Source organism: Gymnoscopelus braueri (genome assembly GCF_963280865.1).
Source record: "Gymnoscopelus braueri genome assembly, chromosome: 4".
Classification (NCBI taxonomy): domain Eukaryota; kingdom Metazoa; phylum Chordata; class Actinopteri; order Myctophiformes; family Myctophidae; genus Gymnoscopelus; species Gymnoscopelus braueri.
This window is the reverse complement of record NC_137605.1, coordinates 53,525,113-53,549,638: the sequence shown is the minus strand read 5'-3', so window position 1 is coordinate 53,549,638 and position 24,526 is coordinate 53,525,113. Positions and strand designations below refer to the sequence as shown.

Genomic DNA, 24,526 nt, shown 5'->3' with positions numbered 1-24,526 from the left:
CAGATTTAAAAAGAACAAATTCCAACCTAGCAACACTTTTTTTTCTCGTTTCTCATTTTAATTATATTGGGGTGTGTTTTGTGTTTTTTCTGTGTATTGTGATTTTGAACATGATTTCCTCTACTAGGACATTCATATAGAGGATGTCAGTTCTTCCTGGACTACAATGTACTACGGCCCATGTTTCCTGTAGTTTCAGTCGGACTAGCCATCCAGATGATGTCCATCACCTTGTTAACACTCTAAGGCATGAGGAAATAGCCTACCTACTGTATAGCCTACCACACAAAAACCCTTCAACCACACCCCTCTCTTCCCTGACCACTGGTTCATCCTGACGAGGTAATTGACAGTCTCAACAAGGTGATTGACATCAACGGGAGCAGCCAGTCTGACTGGGAGGAAATGTGGGCTGTAGTCCATTGTAGTCCAGGAAGAACTTATACATTCTCTACTATGTCGTAGTAGAGGAAATCATGTTAGAAATAACAAAACAGAAAAATCACAAAATACACTCCAACATCATGTTTATTATGTCCTCAACTTCATTAAAACAGGATTTGCGTGCAAAACTGGTGAAGTGTCCCTTTAAGTTACCACTAAAATCAAGTCAGCGACATCAGAGGAAATGTCCTCTTTCTTTTATACAGTTTATCTGTCTGACAAGTATAGGACACTTTGTCAACCATTTTGCAGCCGTTTCATAGACTGATATTTATTTGCACATTTCTGATTTGTATGAGTCACATTTATCAAATAGAACGCTATTACTGTAGTTGATTATCTGGTGTCTATGTACTGGTTAATTGCATGTTTATTTAATCATATTTGCAACACTATGAGAAGTATTGGGTTGTTTGTCTTGGGGCTATAGCCAACCATTATTGTCATCCATACTGACTTGTTCAGTTATTATGTATGAGTTTTTTCAGTTTGTATCGTCTAGTTTAAGCTTTAACTTCATAGTAGTACTGCACTGGTACTAACGATAAACTTGCCAAGCTTGGACAATCACATGACGTCATGGTGATGTCACAATTATGTGCATTTAAACTGATTCTCACTTAAGCAGTAGACCATTACTCTAGAACACCCCAAACAAACAAGTTGTAATAGATTCTTTCCTGAACCTCATTTCAAAGACGACACCATGGAAGATGAAGTACTAGCACTCGTCGTTGACAATGGGTCTGGAATGTGTAAAGCTGGTTTTGCTGGGGACGACACGCCTCGTGCTGTCTTCCCCTCTATCGTCGGCCGTGCCCGGCATCAGGGAGTGATGGTCGGTATGGCCCAGAAGGACAGCTATGTTGGTGATGAAGCCCAGAGCAAGAGAGGTATCCTAACACTGAAGTACCCGATCGAGCACGGAATTGTCACCAACTGGGATGACATGGAGAAAATCTGGCACCACACATTTTACAATGAGTTGAGAATAACCCCTGAAGACTACAGCATCCTGCTCACAGAGGCCCCCTTGAACCCCAAAGCCAACAGAGAGAAGATGACCCAGATCATGTTCGAGACCTTCAACACTCTTGCCATGTACGTTGCCATCCAGGCCGTGCTGTCCCTGTATGCCTCTGGTCGTAACACCGGTATCGTCATGGACTCTGGTGATGGTGTGACCCACACAGTGCCCATCTACGAGGGCCACGCCCTTCCACACGCCATCCTGCGACTGGATCTTGCTGGACGCGACCTCACAGGCTACCTCATGAAGATCCTGACAGAGCGAGGTTACTCCTTCACCACCACGGCCGAGAGGGAAATTGTGCGTGACATCAAAGAGAGTCTGTGTTACGTTGCCCTGGACTTTGAGCAGGAGATGGGCACCGCTGCCTCCTCTTCCTCCATAGAAAAGAGCTATGAGCTGCCTGATGGAGTGGTCATCACCATTGGCAATGAAAGATTCCGCTGTCCAGAGGCTCTCTTCCAGCCTAATTTCCTTGGTTTGGAGTCCGCCGGTATCCACGAGACCACCTACAACAGCATCATGAAGTGTGATATTGATATCCGTAAGGATTTGTATGCCAACACTGTGCTGTCCGGAGGTACCACCATGTACCAAGGAATTGCCGACAGGATGCAGAAGGAGATTACAGCCCTGGCCCCATCCACCATGAAGATCAAGATCATTGCCCCACCAGAGCGCAAATTCTCTGTCTGGATCGGAGGTTCCATCCTGGCCTCCCTGTCCACCTTCCAGCAGATGTGGATCAGCAAGGTGGAATATGATGAGTCCGGACCTTCTATTGTCCACCGCAAATGCTTCTAGACAAACTGTTCCTCTTTTCTTCGCGTGAACAGATGCAGAAACAACGAGTTCCTCAAGCTCCACTCCAGGCTTCCGTCCTGAGCGAGGACTTTCTTAAAGGCCCAAAACCAAAAAACAGTAGAGCATGGCAGTAGACATCAGCCAGAGTACCCAACGAACCAAGGGGACATGCATACTAATTTGAAACACAAATATACATTTGTATTTGTAATTTTTCAGGTTATTGCCAGTAAGCTGTATTCCTCTTCTTTTTTTTTACCCTTATGAAGAACATTTAATAATCAAGGATTTTCTTTTTCATGTAATGGCCAGTGAGCTTTCTTTTTTCTATTCATTCTTTTTTCCCTTCTTTTTTGGGCTGACCATGGCCCATATCAAGAACATTTTCAAAACATTTTTTGTAGTTACTGCCAGTGAGGTCTTATTTTTTATATTTTTATTTTATTTGTCATTGTTGTTGTTGTTGTGGTATTTGTCACTGTACATTTGCACATACAGGACATTCGTCCTCTGTTTTTTGTGAAGCCCTGCCCATGGCCATTGTCAAAGAAGATATTTTGTTAAATGATAGCCTTTATTCTGGTTACCGCCACTGAGCTCTATTATTTTTTCGTAAATGTTTCCCTTTTTTGTTAACAAGATTTGTCGATAGTAAAAATTAGCAATTGTGTTTTTTTAGGTATAACGGCCAGTGAGGTCTGACCTTTTTATTTTATTTTTTATTTTTTGAAAGCCTGCCTGCCCTTATCAATAAGAACACTTCAAATAAGTAATTTTTTACTGCCAGTGTAAGAAGGGGATCTATCATGATAAACGGTTCCCGCTGAAACCCTTGATTATTTTTGTTCTGACTCAAGATTCAATATCATTTTTACTGTCGTTTACATCTGGCGAGAGCATTAAGAGAACTGCGTAGGATTATCAGTGATATATGATATCAGTGGCCATGATGCTGCCTTTATTGTATTGGAGAGTTTAACAAGGCTTTGTTAAACTTACAAGGCAACACAGCAAGGTGAGCAGGTCCCTAATCACTTACTTTGTTCTTCACGGCGGGATTAGTTGCCTACCGGGAAAGCTACAGATCCTCCCTCAGTCTACCGTTTGCCAAATCTGATCACAGCTCTACTCAGCTGGTCCCTGCCTACAGGCAGAGACTGAAACAGGAGCAGGTCAATGAAAAGGAGGTTCAGGGCTGGTCTGAACAACCGGAATATATCACGTGGACTGGTTTTGCATGACCCTCTTGGAATAACCACAATAGGTTTGAGCTGAGCTCGACGAACGCTCGGATACGGGCCTGTATCCGACCATGAGTAGCTGGATTAGACCTGCATGGTGATTGCCTGTGGGGCCATAACCAGGTGGTGAGAATTGGCAACATCACATCAGATTCACTGACATTCAACACGGAAGCCCCTCAGGGCTGCGTGCTGAGCCCTCCTCTACTCCCTGTACGCACTGTATGGCTACAATCAGCTCCAACGTTGTCATCAAGTATGCTGACAATGCGATCGCGATAGACCTGATCATCCATGACAATGATAGGGCCTACAGGGACATAGTCAGACAACTGTTACAATGGTGTCAGGAGAACAACCGCACACTAAACTCAGTCAAGGAGACCAAGGAGCTGATTGTTGACTACGGGAAGTAGTTTGGAGCATTCCCCCATCGAGGACAACGCAGTGTAGCGCGTCGGTTACTTCACGTTCCTCAGCATGCACATCGCAGAGGCCACACACCTCTGCGATGTGTAGCGGTCACACACCACAGGCCTTATACATGTGGTGAAAGGGGCTCAACAATGCCTGTACTGCCTCAGATGGCTGAAGACATTCACCTCAGGAAGTTCTACAACAGCCCTATCGAGAACATTTTGACGAGCTCCATCGCCGCCTGGTAACTGCATCGCCCTCAACTGCAGAGCTCTACAGAGGGTGGTGCAGACAACCCAGTTTGATTAAAAATTCAAGTAAGCTCGATTTTTTTTACAGGCCTGCCCTTTGCCCTTGTCAGGAACTAATAATCATTTTATTTCATGTTACTACCAGAGAGCTCTATTCATATTTTTGTTTTCTTTTTTTCGTATTGCCACAAATAAAGACATTTTGCCTTCAAATGACTGACTATGAATGCAGTCGTGCGCAATAGCAAAATTGCATGCTAAACAAAAAGATGGAGGACATCCTCAGAGTAGCACCTGGAGTGGAGACCATAGCCAAACACAAAGTGAAGTCTGGACTCGAGACCATGTGTGTCCCAATAGCCTGATCTTGGCCCTTATCAAGAAGAACATTTTGTCAATAATAATGTGCAATTTCTTTCATGTTACTGCCAGTGAGCTTTATTCATCTTTTTGTTATTCTTTTTTAAATACTGCTACCAATAAAGGCATTCTCCAGAAGAGAGCGGTCATTATTTGGTTCCTGAAATTTCAAGACCGGGAGTTCGTTTTCTGCTCCATTAAACAACGTAACGTTACGCATGAGAGAGAGGAGCTCTTTGCTTAGGACCTCTCCGCTAAGCCATGCAACAGCAAATGGACGTCAACATGATCAGAGACATTTTATCACCAAAAGAAGCAGAGGATTTCCATTCGTAGTCGCATCTGATTGAGAGATCTGGCAGCGCTGAGAAGCACATAACCTGTTTATTTTTTTCTTTGTACTTGCCCATGATGATCAGCTAATACCGACTGCTTAACAGATATAAACTTAAGGCCTCTACACACCAAGCCGGCAATCGGTCGTTGATAAGAGTCTGTGGCCGAACATCGGTTATAGTGTGTTCACGGCCGTCGGTGATAGTGAGTCATCTGCATGAGTCATTCACCCGATCCTCGAGCTCAATCGCCTTAATGTCAAGGGTGGCAGAAAGCGCAGACGTGTGTGTGAGAGAGAGCAAGAGAAAGAGTGAGAGATGGATGAACAATACACTGCCTACTGCAGGGGTGTGTTGAACAACGAGCCAATGTCAGATTCTCAATTCTCAGTTCCTATCCCCAGCACATAGGAGACCATAAACAGGTTTCAGAGGAGTCGACTGAAAATGCTCCATTTGTTTTTGTTGCTCAGTGCTTCCGATAGGCAGCCTTCTGGTTGTCTTTACACTGCAGGTCCAACACACTACTGCCACCATTATTTCCTCTCGCAGGCACACTACAGCGCCATCAGCCGACCGTCTATGCAGTGTGTAAACCAAGCCCCCAGAACCGGGAGGGAAAAGTGGAGCCCTCTGGTAGTGCAGCTTACTGGGGTCCCATTACGTGAATGGGCGAAAACGCCTTCGACCAATGGGCTCGACTAACGAGCTTGTGCACAGAGCTAGACACTACTGCGCATGCAACACATAACTGATGACGCGGAAGGGAGTGTGCGCTGGGTGAGGAATTCCATAGAAATGAATGGTCGGGGAGTTCCGTTTACCACTGTAGTACTGTATATCATAACTCTATGGTGTAAACAGCATACACACAGCAGCTTGAACACCCTTCAGTCAACATCTTTACATAAACCTGCACTAACCGGGTCCCAGGAGAAACTAATATAACCTGCTGATACTGACAGGTATAAACATGCACTGGGTCAAAGAAAACATTTTTGTATGATACGTTTTTTTTCCCCTCATGAGAACCAGCTGGTATTTCCTATCAGGGCCGCTGCCTTTTACTCAGGCTTTTTAGGGTCTTTGTTTTATTTTAAATCTTTTTTTCTTTTTTATTGTAATCCAAAGTCCTTTCATATGTGCCAGAACTGTTGCAGTCTCTTAATACTCTGTCTATGTCTCAATGCTTAATGTTTAATGTAAAGCACTTTGAATTGCCTAGCTGTTTAGAGCTATACAAATAAACTTGCCATGGCTTGATACTGATCGCTTAACAGGTATAAACATGTACGAACTGAGTTCACATTTTCATTCTAGTTGTATAGCAGCTGAGAACTGTTTACTTAAAATAATAATAATCATCATAATAATAAATAATAATGATAATAATAGATACGTTTTTGCTCATGAGAACCAGCTGACTGTCTGCTTAACATATGACCTACACTAACTGAATCTTAAAGGGCATTTATTTTTTATCAACAGCGGTGAAACTTAATTTTTGCCTTTATGTTATGTATGGGTTGATGTTCTCTTCACCAATGCCTGTGTGTTGTTGGTGAAGTGTCTGCGTGCTCACCTCTCGATTTCAGCTCTCACCGTTGGTTAACATCGCAGTGTGTGGAAGGACAAGGTACCCAACAGGGATGTCCCATCCCGAGAAAAAATCCCATCCATATCCACTCTCCTCAAACAGAGACGTCTTCACTGGCTTCTTCACGTGCACTGTATGGAGGATGACAGAATCCCGGAAGACGTCCTTTATGGAGAGCTAGCTCTCTTCAGGGAAGAGGCCACAAGGGCAGCCACAGCTATGCTGTAAAGACATATGCAAGCGAGACCTAAAAGCCACCAACATTCATAGAAGCACAAGAAAAAAGTTTCAAAGAAACAATGTCAAAGGGACTGCCACTCCTGTGTGGGACTCTATAGTCTCAAGAGGTGCTGCTCCAGCATTGCAGTGGACAACCAAGAGTGCTACGGACTTAGGACGCTTATAATGTTCAAAGATACAATAAGGAAACAGAGAGTTTTGAGAGGCAGCACTGGCTGCCTATGGCGAAAGGATTGTATAATTCAGTTCTTACTCTGCAGAGTGAATCAGTGGGGTGGAGTGAGGAGGTATGCAATGTTCTTTGTGGGTTGAAATACTGTGTTATGTTTGTTAATGTTTTGTTTTTTTGTAGGGTCCATTCGAGTAATTTATTTTTTGTCAGCGTTCATGTTGCAAGGTGTGGATGTTAAATATCCTGGAATTATTGAGGCACGCAAAAAGGTACAACAAAATATAAATAAAATCAAACATGTTATGAAGGGACTTCACAGTTTGCAATTAAAAAAAAATATATTTCTACAAGAAACACATTTATTATTCAAATTAAACGGGTGGAGGAGAGGTTTGTGCTAGGTGTGTTATGACTTTAATCTGTGAACCAGTACCTTTTAAGTAATCAAATCTCTCTAATTAAAGACAAGGCTGTAAGTATTTAATTGTTAAAGGCACCCTCCTGAAAGAAACCTTAAATGTAGTCAATATACGCCCCAAATAATTATGAACCAAAGTTTTTCAGAGACCTGTTTAATTTTCTTTCAACACCTGTGCTGTATCATAGCAGGGGATTGTAATTGTTTATTGGACCCTCAAAGGACCAGTCATCAGGCATAGAAAAAAATGTTATACTTTATTTTATGGAAGAGCTGAACTTGAGGGACATTTGGAGGGAAATAAATCTTGTTGATATAAAGTCTTTCTTACTCAAGTATGTACAAGTCTTGCGTTCATATTGATTATTTCTAAATTTCAACTTTGATTTCTGAAGTCAAAGATCATCTTTATCTACAAGACAATCCTTGATCTACAAGCACACAAGGCGTCATGATGACACATGTTGTGAGCTTGTAGATCGGCTATTTCTGAAAATAAGTGTCTGTACCAGAATAGGGTCATTCCTGTTTATTTTCTCTGAAGTAGTTTCTTCTCTCTCTCTCTAAGCATAACACTGGTGTGTGGATTTTATTATTTTTCCTACAGTATCATGTCAGTATCATGCACAGTATCATGGTCAGTAAGATGGTCCGTATCATGATCAGTATTATGGTCAGTATAGCTCTGGTCCAAAGCGTAAGCGAGTTCTCGCGCTCTGTTAGGAGCGGTGCTATTCCCATGGACCAAAACGTCCACTACCGTGCGAGGTCTCCAACTGTAGTGAAAATAAAGAAAACTATTTCGCTACTCACCGAAACAAAGGCTGTTTTGTGTTGTTGAAGGACTATTCTCAGTGGTGGGAAACGTTTCAGGACCCCACCTTCTCTGTATAATACACTTTCTGGGCAGAAAATAAAATATGTGCCCTGTACAGATCTGGTCAATATAAATTACCATTGACCAGATCTGTAGAGGGCGCAGTGAAACAAATAAAAATAATTTCCATCATCATGTCACAGTATAATGTTAGTATGTATCATGGTCAGTATCATGTCAGTATAATGTTAGTATCATGGTCAGTATCATGGTCAGAATAATGTCAGTATCATGTCAGTATCATGGTCAGAATAATGTCAGTATCATGTCAGTATCATGTTAGTATCATGTCAGTATCATGGTCAGAATAATGTCAGTATCATGTCAGTATCATGGTCAGAATAATGTCAGTATCATGTCAGTATCATGGTCAGAATAATGTCAGTATCATGTCAGTATCATGGTCAGAATAATGTCAGTATCAGGTCAGAATCAGGTCAGCATCATCATCATATTTGTATAGAAAATTAAAAGCATTCACAGACTTTAATCCCTGAATCAGTACCATTTCTAATTAAAGACAAGGCTGTAGGTATTTAATTGTTAAAGGCACCCTCCTGAGAGAAACCTTACTGTACATTTAGTCAATATATGCCCCAAATAATAATTAAAGTTAAAGTTTTTAGGGACCTGTTTAAACGCAACACTTAGCACTGCTAAGAGGGTTTTCCACAAGCGTCTGTACCACAATAGGGTTATTCCTTATTATTTTCTCTGAAGTAGTTTCTCCATCTTAGTAGGGGGTACTAACCACAAAAAATGGCCAAATCGTTACGCGGCGGATAAAAGCATGAAATTTTATACAGATGTCCCTTGGGTCATCCTAAAACATCCTAGAAGGGGTGCCCAAAAAAATCTTAAACAGGAAGTGAGTTATGGACTAAATTGAAAATGGCCGCCTAGTGTTGTCGATTGACTCAAAAGACAACTAAAGAATCTCATAAAAGCATACAATTTGGCACACATGTCCTTTTGGTCATCCTAAGACATCCTAGAAGGGGTGCCCAAAAAAATCTTAAGCAGGAACTGAGTTATTGACAAAATTGAAAATGGCCGCCTACAGTGTTATCTATTGACTATTGACACCTAAACTGTTGACCGTTGACTCAAAAGACACCAAAAGAATCTCCAAAAAGCATAAAATTTGGCACATATGTCCCTTGGGTCATCCTAAGACATCCTAGAAGGGGTGCCCAAAGGAATCTGAAACAGGAAGTGAGTTATTGACTAAATTGAAAATGGCCGCCTAGTGTTGTCGATTGACTCAAAAGACAACTAAAGAATCTCATAAAAGCATACAATTTGGCACACATGTCCTTTTGGTCATCCTAAGACATCCTAGAAGGGGTGCCCAAAAAAATCTTAAGCAGGAACTGAGTTATTGACAAAATTGAAAATGGCCGCCTACAGTGTTATCTATTGACTCAAAAGACAACTAAAGAATCTCATAAAAGCATACAATTTGGCATACATGTCCCTTGGGTGATCCCAAGACATCCCAGAAGGGGTGCCCAAAAAAATCTTAAACAGGAAGTGAGTCATTGACAAAATTGAAAATGGCCGCCTACAGTGTTATCTATTGACTCAAAAGACAACTAAAGAATCTCATAAAAGCATACAATTTGGCATACATGTCCCTTGGGTGATCCCAAGACATCCCAGAAGGGGTGCCCAAAAAAATCTTAAACAGGAAGTGAGTCATTGACAAAATGACCGCTTACAGTGTTGTCGATTGACTCAAAAGACAACTAAAGAATCTCATAAAAGCATACAATTTGGCATACATGTCCCTTGGCTCATCCTAAGACATCCTAGAAGGGGTGCCTGAAATTATCTGAAACAGGAAGTGAGTTATTGACTAAATTGAAAATGGCCGTGTACAGTGTTGACAGATGATGCAAAAGACACTCATAAAAAATAATCTCATAAAAGCATGAAATTTGGTACAAATGTCCCTTGGGTGATCTGAATGCATCCTAAGGGGTGCCAAAAAAAGTTTTAATTGTCTCTCAATGGAAAACACTCCTCCCACACGGGCTGCACTGCTACAATATTCAAATCGAGCAGCCAATCTGGCATTTGGTCCAGAAGCCTGAAAGCTATGCAATCTCTACCATCTCCTGACAAATATGGATGGATTAAAGTCGCTGATTCGTGGACACCTTTATGGACACTCTTGCCAGAGGCTGCTTAAGTTTGTAGAGAACTCAAGTGTGGCTGCAAAGCTGAGCCCTTCTGTTCGAGAAAGTGTAGATGCCGGGATGCTGGGTTACCTTGCAGAGCATTATGCCAATGTGCTGGTAATTGCGAAATGGCACACATGAATACATGTAGTTACTAAACACTAATCACAAAAAAACAGTAATGATCAAGAAGAAAATACATGAGAAGATATAGTAAAACAAGCAAGAAGATGTAGAGTGCAAAATAAATAAGATGCAGAGAGTAAAATAAGAATATGCAGAGTAAGATAAGATGCAGAGTAAAATAAATAAGAATATGCAGAGAGTTAGATAAATAAAGAAGATTCAAAGAGTACAATACAAAAATAATGCAGAAAGTAAAATAAATAAGTGATGTAGAAATTAAAACAGAAGGTAGACTACAAAATACGGCAGGTTATGCACTGCATAACCTGTCGTATTGGTCTGCATAATATGCAGACTGCCATGGTCAACTGTTTAAACAGCCATTTAGAATTTCTTCAACATGGTCCCTTCCTAAAAAGTTTAATAAACAAGCAAACAAACAAATAAATAACCCCTTCTAGGATATATTAAGAAGCACTCAATGTACTGCTTTAGGCGGTCACTTCCTGTTTAAAACCTTTTTGGGCACCCCTTGTAGGATGCGTTCAGATCACCCAAGGGACATTTGTACCACATTTCATGCTTTTATGAGATTCTTTAGGTATCTTGCATCATCTTTCAACACTGTAGGCAGCCATTTTCAATTTAGTCAATAACTCACTTCCTGTTTCAGATTATTTTGGGCACCCCTTCTAGGATGTGTTAGGATGACCCAAGGTACATATGTGCCAAATTGTATGCTTTTTGGAGATTCTATAAGCTTTTTGAGTCAATCGCCAACACTGTAGGCGGCCATTTTCAATTTAGTCAATAACTCACTTCCTGTTGAAGACTTTTTTGGGCACCCCTTCTAGGATGTCTTAGGATGACCCAAGGGACATGTGTGACACATTTTATACTTTTTGGAGATTCTTTAGTTGTCTTTTGAGTCAATCGACAACACTAGGCGGCCATTTTCAATTTGGTCAATAACTCACTTCCTGTTTCAGATTTTTTTGGGCACCCCTTCTAGGATGTCTTAGGATGACCCAAGGGACATGTGTGCCACATTTTATGCTTTTTGGAGATTATTTTGGTGTCTTTTGAGTCAACGGTCAACAGTTTAGGTGGCCATTTTGGATTTTGTCCATAACTCACTTCCTGTTTAAGATTTTTTTGGGCACCCCTTCTAGGATGTTTTAGGATGACCCAAGGGACATCTCTATCAAATTTCATGCTTTTATCCGCCGCGTAACGATTTTTCACTTAGTGCCCCCTATCTCTCTCTCTCACTCTCTCTCTATGAGCCTGGTGAATCTCCAGGTTAACTGGCAATGCTGTCTCCAACATATGGAACGGAGATAGTCTGTGCTCTCTGATATGAGTAACTTTTATCCACACACTTCAAACATGTTGCGTTCCACTTCAAACATGTTGCTTTCAAACTTCACCATACTGACACTGACGCCAGGATACTGACATGGGGGCCTATTTCAGCAGAATTAGGGGTTAAGCCTGGATATAACACCTATCCTGGCTTAATTCAGCCAGGATTTGCGATGAATATATAATATATAATATACATATTATATATATACATATATGAATATATTAGTTTTTTTTAGATTATAAAAAATGTCTGACTTACATACATATATATATATATATATATATATATATATATATATATATATATATATATATATATATATATATATATATATATATATATATATATATATATACATAACTATTTTTGATTTCTTGTCCACCTTTAGAGTTACATCATGGCAAGGTAAGTGGTCTTGCCCTTTAAGCAGTTAATCTGAAAAACAATGAGTTTCCCACACTTATTAAATTCTTATGCGGAAAATCGAAGATCTACAAGCCCGAAAAAAACGTAGGCTATGCCTTTTGGCGGCCGGACCCCCGTTACCACCGCGGGTAACGGCGACCCCCGTTACTGCAACGGGGACCCTCCGTTACCGTCGTGGGTAACGGCAACCCCCATTACCGCAACGGGGACCCCCCGTTACCGTCGCGGGTAACGGCGACCCCCATTACCGCAACGGGGACCCCCCTTACCGCCGCGGGTAACGGCGACCCCCCGGGGACCCCAGTTACCCCAGTGGACGGCACTGCAGATATATAAATAGATGGATTCCATGTAATCTCAACATTGCACGCATGGCGCATATAATAGCATTGTAGATTAGTAGGCGATATTCACTTAAACTCCTCATTTTAAACAGAATTAAATATTTATGGACTATATATTTATGGACTATATATATAAATTGTATATATTTTTGAACGACTTGTGCATTTAGTTTGTCGGCAATACTTTGCCACGCTTTCTCCCTGGATCTATTTATTGCAACCTGTTTCCTTTCTTGCTTATTATACATTTTACTTCCTCATATGATTCCAGGAGCTGCTGCAGTGCTGCTGTTCAGCCACAGAGAAGAACGCCGCTCTGGTTTCTCTGATTGGTCAAGTTCAAGGATTCTGCTATAGACTTTCATGGTCTTATACAGGACTTTCATGGTCTTATATCCTGGCTCGACACAGCCTGGCTTGACAAGGTCTAGCTCGACAAAGTCGCTCCTGTTCAGCCTGGCTTGGCGTTCATGGAACGGAATAAACCCGGCTGTACGGACCAGACTTTGTCAAACCTGGATTTGACTTAAATCCAGGCTTATTTAATTGCCCTTTCGTGTAATAGGCCCCTGATACTGACCAGGATATTGACCAATATGCTGACACCAGGATACTTACTGACACCAGGAATAGGTACAGGCACACATACGCGACAAGTGGCCGGATGTTCCATCTACTCCCGTTATATGGGGAGAAACCTGAAAGACCGTCCCGATGCGTCAAGTTGACAGAGCTGATGCACGTGCATTAGCGTGAGGTCCGACGCATCGGGTTCAGCACTGGTGAACTATCAGCCGCCAGTGATAGGCACTAACCAATGGGAGAGATGCGTCCTGCATTCACTCCACTGGGCAGGGTTTTCACTTGTAGTTTTCTTTCAGTGATGCAGGGGGAATGCAAGGCAGACGATCCAGAACAAACACATAACACATGCACTCGTTTTTCAATAAATGTACATGTAATGTAACATCCTTATTTGCGGTGAATGGCCTGAATACTTTGCACTGTTTAAAATAGGAGTGCCTCCCCCCATCTTAATAGCTTTATAGCATAATGCAGAATAATAAATTACTATCCAAAATAAATGAGAATCTTTTTCTAAATTCTCTATTTTCACATACAAACGTGGGCTACAAAAACATCTCTGTGCTTTATTGTCATAAATTGCACCCTTTTACCATATGAATCTGTCATTCATAATTATTGATGTAATTCACATGTAGCCTATACTTAAACCCTCTATTCTCAGTAAAAAACTGACCTACATTGCTTTTTTCTGTCAACACCAAATCTCTTTGCCAAGCTCTCAAGCTTGTAGATCGGGTATTTTTGGCTTATGTTCCCCCCAGAATAGGCATGCTGAGGTTCATGTGGTTAATGCTATTCATAATAATGTAATGGTCTTTTCATTTTGTCAAGGTGCACCAATGTTTTCATATTGATGGATAATATGGATAATATTCATATTTTATATTGCACATGCATGTGTTTTCATGTTGAGTAGTGTGCACTCCTTTGTCCTCACTTGTACAAATAGCTCTATAGACCAGGGGTCTTCAACGTTTTCAGGCCAAGGACCCCCTAGCTAAGAGAGAGATGAAGCAGGGACCCCCTACTCTATATTGTATAAAATTGTGTTTCAGATTATTTTTTTTGTTTTGACTTAGTCTGCTATTTTTTCCCTCTACAACTATAGCTTCTTTGCCAAAAATAGCCGATCTACAAGCTCTCAACGCCTCGCAGCGCATTCCCCTTTCTGAGGGGAACATTAGCCTTTCGGCTAATGTTCCCCTCAGAAAAGGAATTATAGGGTTCAAGTGGTTAATGTAGAAAAATAAAATCCTATCACACAAAGATTTGGCGGACCCCCTATCGTAGCTCTGAGGACCCCCTAGGGGTCCCGGACCCCCTGTTGAAGACCCCTGCTCTAGACCGTACGGCTCTGGCACTAGTCAAAGAACTACACATCCGGAAAATCGGCAATTTGTTGGCACTGTCCATCAGCTGCTGAAAGCCCCGGAACTTCCGGAAGATATCAAAGGAACGGCCGAAAATGGCCGGAAGTGCCACATGGGCTTGCGACCATGTCGCGCATGTCTGCCCATAGTCTGACACCAGGATACTTACTTACACCAGGATACTGACCAGGATATTGACACCAGGATACTGACACCAGGATATTGACCAGGATACTGACTCTCTTTCAATCTATGTGGTCCTGCACTTTAAAGCTGAGCTTTTAATTTTGTTGTACCTCGTTATGACGACAATACATTCTGATTCTTAAAATGTTCCAAAAGCTGGATTTGAACCAGTGACCTTCTGTTTATAAAAACCTTGATTTACCTCCTGCAGTGGAATGGTGGATACTAAGTTGTGACCTTTGGAATCTGTCTCACACACACACACACACACACACACACACACACACACACACACACACACACACACACACACACACACACACACACACACACACACACACACACACACACACACACACACAGAGGTTTCTGCTATTTATAATTTATAATTTTATATATAGTTAGATTTTCAGGCCACGTAGATCCTTCATATGTAGTCACACTAGGCGCCCTGGTGTGACTATTCTCATGGCAGACCCCTGAACAGAGACACATTTGGTGCGCCTTGGAGCAACAGAGCACCATGATGTCCACCCACTGTGTCCACTCACAAGGCAGTTTTCTAGACTGACCGAACAAAATTGGGAAAGCATGGACAAGCACATGACGTCAAATGGTGACGTCACAAGAGCATCGCATAATAGGTGCACATGCATTAAAAACCTTCATTAGACTCAGAGTGCAATAACAGGAATCCTAAACAGATACAATTTGCCTCATTCATTTAACTAGATTTAACTTTAAACCTGTTCCATTAAAGCGGAGATCCCCCAAACTAAATTTCAGCCATGGAAGATGAAATCCTCGCACTGGTCATTGACAATGGCACCGGTATGTGCAAAGCCGGATTCGCAGGAGACGACAGCCCTCGTGCTGTCTTCCCCTCCATCGTCGGACGCCCCAAGCATAAGGGAGTGATGGTGAGCATGGCCCAGAAGGACAGCTACGTTGGCGAAGAAGCCCAGAACAAGAGAGGCATCCTAACACTGAAGTACCCCATAGAGCATGGAATTGTCACCAACTGGGATGACATGGAGAAAATCTGGCACCACACATTCTACAACGAGCTCAGAGTCTCCCCTGAGGAGCACAGCGTCCTGCTCACAGAGGCCCCCCTGAACCCCAAAGCCAACAGAGAGAAGATGACCCAGATCATGTTTGATACATTCAACACCCTCGGCATGTACGTTGCCATCCAGGCCGTGTTGTCCCTGTACGCCTCTGGTCGTACCACCGGTATCGTCATGGACTCTGGTGATGGTGTGACCCACACAGTGCCCATCTACGAGGGCCATGCCCTATTCCACGCCATCCTGCGTCTGGATCTGGCTGGCCGCGACCTCACAGGCTACCTCATGAAGCTCCTCACAGAGCGTGGTTACATCTTCACCACCACAGCCGAGAGGGAAATTGTGCGTGACATTAAAGAGAATCTGTGTTACGTCGCACTGGATTTCCAGGAGGAGATGGCCACCGCTGCCTCCTCTTCCTCCGTAGAGAAGAGCTACGAGCTGCCTGATGGACAGATCATCACCATCGGCAATGAGAGGTTCCGATGCCCAGAGGCCCTCTTCCAGCCTTCTTTCCTTGGCATGGAGTCCTGTGGTATCCACGAGACCACCTACAAAAGCATCATTAAGTGTGATATCGACATCCGTAAGGATTTGTACGCCAACACCGTGCTGTCTGGAGGCACCACCATGTTCCCAGGCATTGCCGACAGGATGCAGGAGGACATCAGAGCCCTGGCCCCACCCACCATGAACATCAAGATCATTGCCCCACCAGAGCGTAAGTTCTCTGTCTGGATCGGAGGTTCCATCCTGGCCTCCCTGTCCACCTTCCAGCAGATGTGGATCAGCAAGGCGGAATACGAAGAGTCCGGCACCACCATTGTCCACCGCAAATGCTTCTAAGAAGACTGACAGAAAAACAAGTACTTTGGGATGGCGATAGTTACTTTTGACACTTGGATACAAAATTTTAAATACAATAACTAGAATGGCGAAGGGTGTTTTAAGCAAAGGAAAAAAGTTTCTACAGTTAAGGATGAAGTAAGTTTTTGTTTTGAGTGCTTCCAAATGTTTAACTGCACACAGTTCACACATTTCCTCTGTGAAATGATGTCTTAATGGCAGGAGACAAGCCTTCTAGGAATGGGTCTGCGTCTTTCTGTCTGAGTCTGTCCGTGTGTCTAGGGGTATTCTCAAACTGCTGGACCGATCAGTGTCATATGTCTTGTGCAAGCTGACAGCAGGCTAAGGAAGTAACTCCCCACATTTTTTTCCATGTATATTGTATTTTATTTTAATTATATCCAAGTTTACTCTCATAATGACGGCTGTCGGTTTGGACTGAAACTTTGGCCAAACATGCAGTCATAGACACATGAAGTATCATGAAGCTACGTCGTTTGTAGACCTTGTCTTGTTTGCACTTTCAGACTTAAGCGGTTAATTAAAATAAAGCTCAGTTTGTGTTTATTTTTTATCTATCTAATTTTAATTTGTTTGTGCAAGTTGAATGGTCTAAAACTATAAACTTTAATCAGATCCAAGTTTTTCGACATATATTTTTGACAAAATATATTTTTGACAAAATATAGCTCCAGACAAAATACAAGGACCAGACAATCAGCGTATATAATTTGGCCTTACTTGGCCTGCCAGGAATTAAGGCACTGCAGTTAGTGTACACAAAGTATTCCGGAGCTGCCGGCTTACACTAAACTGCTGTACCCGGAGCTGCCGGCTTACACTAAACTGCTGTACCCCAAAGTCTTCACAGGCTTGAGATGACTGCAAGAGGAGGTCAGAATTAAGATGAAGGAGGGAGCCAAGCCCTACGCTATTCAATACCATTGATTGACAAAGTTAGAGATCAAGAAGATGGAGAAAATGGGAGTGATTGTGCACATGGGATGTTTGTGACGCCTAAGCCCAATGGAAAGAGCACACTCTGCGTTGATCTAAAGGTACATGTTCAATCCTGCACATGAAGCAGAGCAGATTGGAACATTTTACCTGCAAGAATCTTATCACAGCAAACGCACAGTCCAGGGCTCCAATCCAAGCACAGCCAACAGCGGGGGGAAACAGCTGGAGAAAGCTGTCGTGCATACATTAACAAAGAATGGAGCACAAATACCTGCATCAGAGGGTGGTTAAGATCAGAGCCACACCGGAGGACACAGATGATATCAACAAATGATTAAAGAACCTGGTGCAACCAGGATGGCCTGACAGAAACGGTCTTCCACTTGAGCTTCAACAATACTGTCAGTAAGCTATAGAAAGGCTACAAGGCTACATATCTGGCTCGTCTGTTGGTCTATAAGGTACATGAATAGATCACACTCCGAATGTAGTCTGTGTGCGTCAAGGATTTCCTCACAAAGAAGCCTGGAGTGAAGAGCATGAACAAGGACATCCTGAAAGGAGAAGCCTGGAGTCAAGACCATGAGCGATAAATTCCTCAAAGAGAACCCTGAAGATAGACTTTTCACTATTATTTATTTTAGTGCACAGATATACAGCAATATTCAAGACGCTAACAAAAACTAAGCAAAACAAAAACTAAAATGGGAAGACAGGAACAAATTAAAAATAAAGTTAAATAAAAAATAAGTAGGCATCATAGCCATAACTGAAAGGTCATTCCAGAAGTCTATTGTTTTTCTTTGTTATCACACAGAAAGGCCAAAATCCATCAATAGTTGAACATGACAGCAGAGATCCACCAGATTACCCAACAAACCAGGGAGATATGCATACAGTCTGAAACACAAAAAGTGGTTTCATACCAAGGACCCCCAAATAACCATAGCCTCTAGCTGCGGCCACCCATTGCGAAATGCCCTTAAAAAAAGAACATAGTTGAAAACTTCTTACATTTTGAAAGGTTTTGACCAAAACAGAGATACCAGGTTGAAAGTGTTTATTTTTTAATTTTAATTTTAATTTTGTATGATTTTTTATTTTCGGATTTCTGCTTTTTTATTCTTTTTTTGTGAAGGCCTGCCTGTGGCCCTTATCAAGGGCAAAGACAAAATATATTTAATAAATGTTTTTAAGGTTACTGCCAGTGTGCTGGATTCATATGTTTTATTTTTTTTGTACCTGTGGCCCTTAAGACAAACATTTGTCAAATAATAATTACCTTTTTTTAGGGTTACTTTTTTGTTATACTACAAGAGAAAACATAGTAACCAGGATTATCACATCTTATGTTTCAAACTAATGCTGGGTTCACACAGCAAGTGAGCATAATTTAGTTTAACTTCTTGAACACCTTGAAAAATCCCCTGACCGCTCCCATACTTTCTCTGGATATATACCTTCTTATTCTACAGAGATCTATTCCAATATGTTTTGTATTATATTTGTATTGTATTATATTGTCTGTATTATATGTATTACTGATTAATTGAGTACAAAGGACCACAATGGAAATACAATAATATATATATAAATATCATTTTAGAATAACCTACCTGTACTGTTAATAAGCATGTTAATAAAGTATTCAATCAAACAATCAATCAAACAGAATGCGGAAGCGACGCACACTGCTTCATAACACCGGGCGAGTTTCCTTTTGGTGCCTGGTGATTGGGAGGATTTTTTGTTTTTAGTTTTTTTTCCCCAGCCCTTTATGCACTATAATTATTATATGATTATTAAAATAATAAATGACTTATTTGACTAAATCTCATCTATATGCACCAACCAAAATTTTTTTCCACCAACTGTAATTTTCGCTCCCCTTTGTCTTTCGTTCTCTTTTTACTCCCCAGGCCTGATGCGAACAGTCCATCCAAGTCAGGCTAAACTGTATAGTTGTATCAGACACTTGTAATGCCCATGGCCAAATATAATATGGCATTGTTGAGCTCTCCATGGTGCTGAAAGCACGGGAAGCACAGTTCACTGTAACTGCCGGGCCGGTTAATTCCCAAGGAAGGCCACACAATATATGGCATTACTTTTGTTCATTTAATTTACCCTCTGTGTGTGTGTCCGGCTCAGCCAAGCTAACATTGGTCAAGCTTCACGTGACATCATCACAATATGTGTGTGTGTCCGGCTCAGCCAAGCTAACATTGGTCAAGCTTCACGTGACATCACCACAATATGTAATATAAATAGGTAAGACAGGATTAATCAGGAACAGTACTCGCCTGGCGGAGACCTGTGCTCTGAGGAGCACATTTTCTAGTTGAACCTGTTTTTGTTTTCTATTATGTTGAGCTTTCCATGGTGCAGAAAGTGTGAGAAGCGTGTGAGTGAAGTACCGGTTACTTCTGAGGGATATTTAATTTGAGGGAATTGATAAGCTACTTCCCCCTCTCCAAACGTTTTCGTCCATACATGGGCATAAAAGAGGTCTGTCTTCTGTCCTCTTTTTGATTGGCCAAGCTTAGCGTGACGTAGTGCTCTGATCTTTCAACCACTAGGGGTCTGGCAGTCAGGTCTCCTGGTTCCCTTGTTTTTTTGTAGGCCTACATGTACAGAGAAGTACGGGCTTTGCGCACATATTTCCATTGACTATAGGGACCAAGAGACCAAGACTATCATTGATACGTAAGCAAATGTCAGACTCGATAAAATACATCTACGATAGTATTGAGGCAAGGCTACTAAATATTATATTAGTATGCGATTTCGGACAGGGCTAGCTGCTTCCGAATTCACATACTAAACATACTATTTAGTACGTGTTGTGTTGTTTTGGATTTTGCTTTATTTTGTATGTTCTATGAACAATAGAAATGTTTCTATATTGACAATACATGTGCAGCGGTATTAAATACCAGTCCAAAAAAATGACAATACAAACAGTATAGTGACTAACAAGAACTGTGAATATAATGACTCAGGGAACTCAAAAGAAAGAGAAGCCGTGTTTCATAATTTCCCCTGTATTTCAGGATAATTATAAAGCTGCTTATGGGTGCTGTAGCCCGGTACCTGTACATAAGGTTGGGTATCATTTGGGCTTTGTCCGATACTGTACTAAAACTGTGCTTTTAAAATGGTGCCGGTGCCTAAAGGCCAAGGGTTCCTGCATGATACTATGATACCAATAAAAGGCATAAATGGTATAAATGCAAAATGTGCAATTAAGATTTTCACCGCCAACAGAATAAAACTCAGTGGTTGTGCTGCATTGCTCTGCTTTCAGGTGTATCCTGTGCATTGCCAGATACTGGTTGAGTGGAGTCCCTCAGGGCTCTATACTAGTGTCTCTTCTGTTTTCTGTTATTGTGGGGAAAGCTTTCGCTGAAAATAGCCGACCAACAAGCTCACAATGCGACGCAACGCTGGGGTGCTGGAGTTTAGGCTGGGGTGCTGGGGTTTAGGCTGGGGTGCTGGGGTTTAAGTGGGTAATTTTGATGTGTTCCCCCATGTACATGATGTACAAGGGGGAGCCTCGCAAAGCCTGGTCTACATCTACACTCGCTAGTCCTGACTTTCTTTGCTAGTCCTGACTTTTGCGTGACTTTTTCCTCATTGGCTGGTCCCTCAGCCAATGAGGGCTCAATGTCCTCTCAGAATATGGGATCTAAAGACGACCCACAATACTGTGTTCGGCCACTGTATGTAACTCTATGGTAAGTGGCGCTGTTGCTCAATGTCCTCTCAGAATATGGGATCTAAAAACGTTGCCATGTTTAGTGAGAGAAATAAGCAACCTGGTGTAATATGACTGGGTCATATCTTGTTTCAATGTGTTTAAGCTAGCCTCGATCTCCAGGCTTTTATTGCTTAGTTTTGCTAAAAAATAAAAGCCTGGCCCAACCATAGCATGTACTGGGTATGAGGAAGTGTTTCATTTCCCAACCAACCAGAGTGCAGAGGGCGTCGCTCGTAATGTTGTGTTAACGGGGCGGGGGTTGACGGACAGATCGGTGAACCAATGGGATCAGCCGCAATCTCTCGCCGGCTCTATACACCCGCCCCGCTATACACGAAATCAGGAGCGTTGCGGCAGACTAGTTTAAGCTAACAAGCTTACATAGCCTACATGCTACTGTCAGAGCAGTGTTGTTTACTAGTCATACTTGCGAGTTTCTGTTGCCTGTAATTTCAGTTTTGGAGCACTGGGGGAAAAATTGACAGCTCAGACATTTAAGTGGCACTGACATGGAGTGCTGAAATCTGTGCTATTCGGTCCGGTAGGTACCAGACCTATGGGAACCAGTGCCAGTATTTGGTATCCAACCCTACCTGTAACACTAATGTATACTCTGATCAGATCGATAGCCTGGGGGTTAGCCTATACATTCACACAACAAAAACAACAACATGGTTGTCGTTTATAGATTGGAACATGACATGTGGGTCTGATAAAGGCATACTTCCCTGTGAATCTCTCTAAAAACGGATTTGTTGCTGGCATCAGGACTGGCTTCTGCCGCTCTAGGTGAAAAGGAATTATGCCGCATTTCATACCAGCAACAACACAAATAGGCCTATGCCATACACAGAAAGAAAACCAGCAACAACAGACAAATACTAAAACGCGATACTATAGCCTACAAAATTCTAGTGCACTGTGCATAGTGTGCAACGCTATTATGCGCAGTGTAAACAACACTAAAGTACTAAACAACACTAAAGTACTAAACAACACGTAATATGAAGGCATTTGGAGGATCATACAAACACGGTTTCAAACTGGCATCACTGGTTCTAAATTAGTCATTAGGCTATTTTGTAAATAATGCAATTTTAGCTCCTTTACACACACACACACACACACACACACACACACACACACACACACACACACACACACACACACACACACACACACACACACACACACACGATGGATACCATCCTATTGTCACAGGTGAACTTGACTATAGTGGTTTAGTTTCAGCTTCTAGTCAAACCATTAAATTCCTTCAACTAAAGAAAAGCACCCTGCCTGAAAGGCCCCCCATACCCCACCACCGATACCACAAGGTTTGACAATCACAGCAGCATGACGTAAAATGACGTCACAAGCGTACGGCACAAGTATATATATGGTGGACACGTATACAGAATATGACATTACTCTGATATTACCTGAGCTTTTGAGTTGAGTTGCACTGTTATTTGAGCAGAACCACTTACATTGAAGCGAAACCCCCCCACTCCCATTTTAGCCATGGAGGAAGAAATCCTCGCACTGGTGGTGGACAATGGCTCGGGTATGTGCAAAGCTGGTTTTGCTGGAGAAAATGACCCACGTGCTGTCTTCCACTCCCTCATCGGTCGCCCCAGGCATCAGGGTGTCATGGTAGGCTTGGACCAGAAGGACAGCTATGTTGGTGACGAAGCCCAGAGCAAGAGAGGTATCCTAACCCTGAGCTACCCGATGGAGCACGGAATTGTCACCAACTGGGATGACATGGAGAAAATCTGGCACCACACATTCTACAACGAGCTGAGAGTTTCCCCTGAGGACTATAGCATCTTGCTCACAGAGCCCCCCTTGAACCCGAAATCCAACAGAGAGAAAATGACCCAGATCATGTTCGAGACCTTCAACACCCTCGCCATGTACATAGCCATCCAGGCCGTGCTGTCCCTGTACGCCTCCGGTCGTAACACAGGTATCGTCATGGACTCCGGTGATGGTGTGACCCACACAGTGCCCATCTACGATGGCTACGCCCTTCCACACGCCATCCTGCGTCTGGATCTGGCTGGACGCGACCTCACAGACTACCTCATGAAGCTCATGACAGAGCGTGGTTACTCCTTCACCACCACAGCCGAGAGGGAAATTGTGCGTGACGTCAAGGAAAAGCTATGCTACGTCGCCCTGGACTTTGAGCAGGAGATGAGAACCGCTGAATACTCTTCCTGCGTGGAAAAGAGCTATGAGCTGCCTGATGGACAGATCATCACCATCGGCAATGAAAGGTTCCGATGCCCAGAGGCTCTCTTCCTGCCTGCCGTCCTCGGTATGGAGTCCTCCGGTATCCATGAGACCACCTACAACAGCATCATGAAGTGTGATATCGACATCCGTAAGGACTTGTACGCCAACACCGTGCTGTCTGGAGGCACCACCATGTTCCAAGGCATTGCTGACAGGATGCAAAAGGAGATTACAACCCTGGCCCCATCCACCATGAAGATCAAGATCGTTGCCCGACCAGAGCGTAAACACTCTGTGTGGATCGGAGGTTCCATCCTGGCCTCCCTGTCCACCTTCCAGGAGAAGTGGATCAGCAAGGAGGAATATGATGAGGCTGGCCCAGGCATCGTCCACCGCAAATGCTTCTGAACAAACTGTTTCTCTTTTTTCTCCCGTCCCACTAGCAGCGTTGCAGAAGAGAGAGGTGTGTGCGAGAGAATAGCTTCCAGGAGAATGAGGCTGGCTGGCCACTGCCACAGACACCGGGAGCCAACGTGGGCATTGATTATGAGGGTGTTCCTCAGCAACGTACATGGATGTGTACTTAAAATACAGGGGCAGAAAGTACCCGCAAGTAGCCAGCTGTGTGGAGCATTGAGATGAGTGGGAACACCACTAGAGGGCTTGTCCGAAGACGACCTAGTTACATTTTTATAGTGTGGGCTCCTGCGGGGGAGAGCCATTTCCCATTTCTTGTGCACGCTGCTAGTCGGCCAAGGGAGTAAATCCCTGAATAATTTTCGCATATTGTGAATTTTTTGTTATTGTGATTTTTTTGTGTTCCTTACTTGAAGAAGTTATGCTAAGTCTGGAATTATAATTAGGTGCT

The 24,526-nt window shown here is 42.6% G+C and overlaps 3 protein-coding genes across 3 annotated transcripts; all 3 read left to right on the top strand.

Annotated features, from left to right (window-relative positions):
* Nucleotides 1–1,150: 1,150 nt before the first annotated feature.
* LOC308084561 (actin, cytoplasmic 1-like) lies at nucleotides 1,151–16,643 on the top strand (the record flags this gene model as incomplete). The annotated part of the gene is made up of 2 exons (XM_080427249.1): nucleotides 1,151–2,285; nucleotides 16,594–16,643. The coding sequence occupies one exon, from the start codon at nucleotides 1,151–1,153 to the stop codon at nucleotides 2,276–2,278; it is 1,128 nt and encodes a 375-aa protein (XP_080283375.1). The 3' UTR covers nucleotides 2,279–2,285; nucleotides 16,594–16,643.
* LOC308084560 (actin, cytoplasmic 1-like) lies at nucleotides 15,567–16,694 on the top strand (the record flags this gene model as incomplete). The annotated part of the gene is made up of 1 exon (XM_080427248.1): nucleotides 15,567–16,694. The coding sequence occupies one exon, from the start codon at nucleotides 15,567–15,569 to the stop codon at nucleotides 16,692–16,694; it is 1,128 nt and encodes a 375-aa protein (XP_080283374.1).
* A 6,244-nt stretch (nucleotides 16,695–22,938) lies between these two features.
* LOC308084562 (actin, cytoplasmic 3-like) lies at nucleotides 22,939–24,066 on the top strand (the record flags this gene model as incomplete). The annotated part of the gene is made up of 1 exon (XM_080427250.1): nucleotides 22,939–24,066. One exon carries the CDS (start codon nucleotides 22,939–22,941, stop codon nucleotides 24,064–24,066), a length of 1,128 nt encoding a protein of 375 aa, XP_080283376.1.
* Nucleotides 24,067–24,526: the final 460 nt, after the last annotated feature.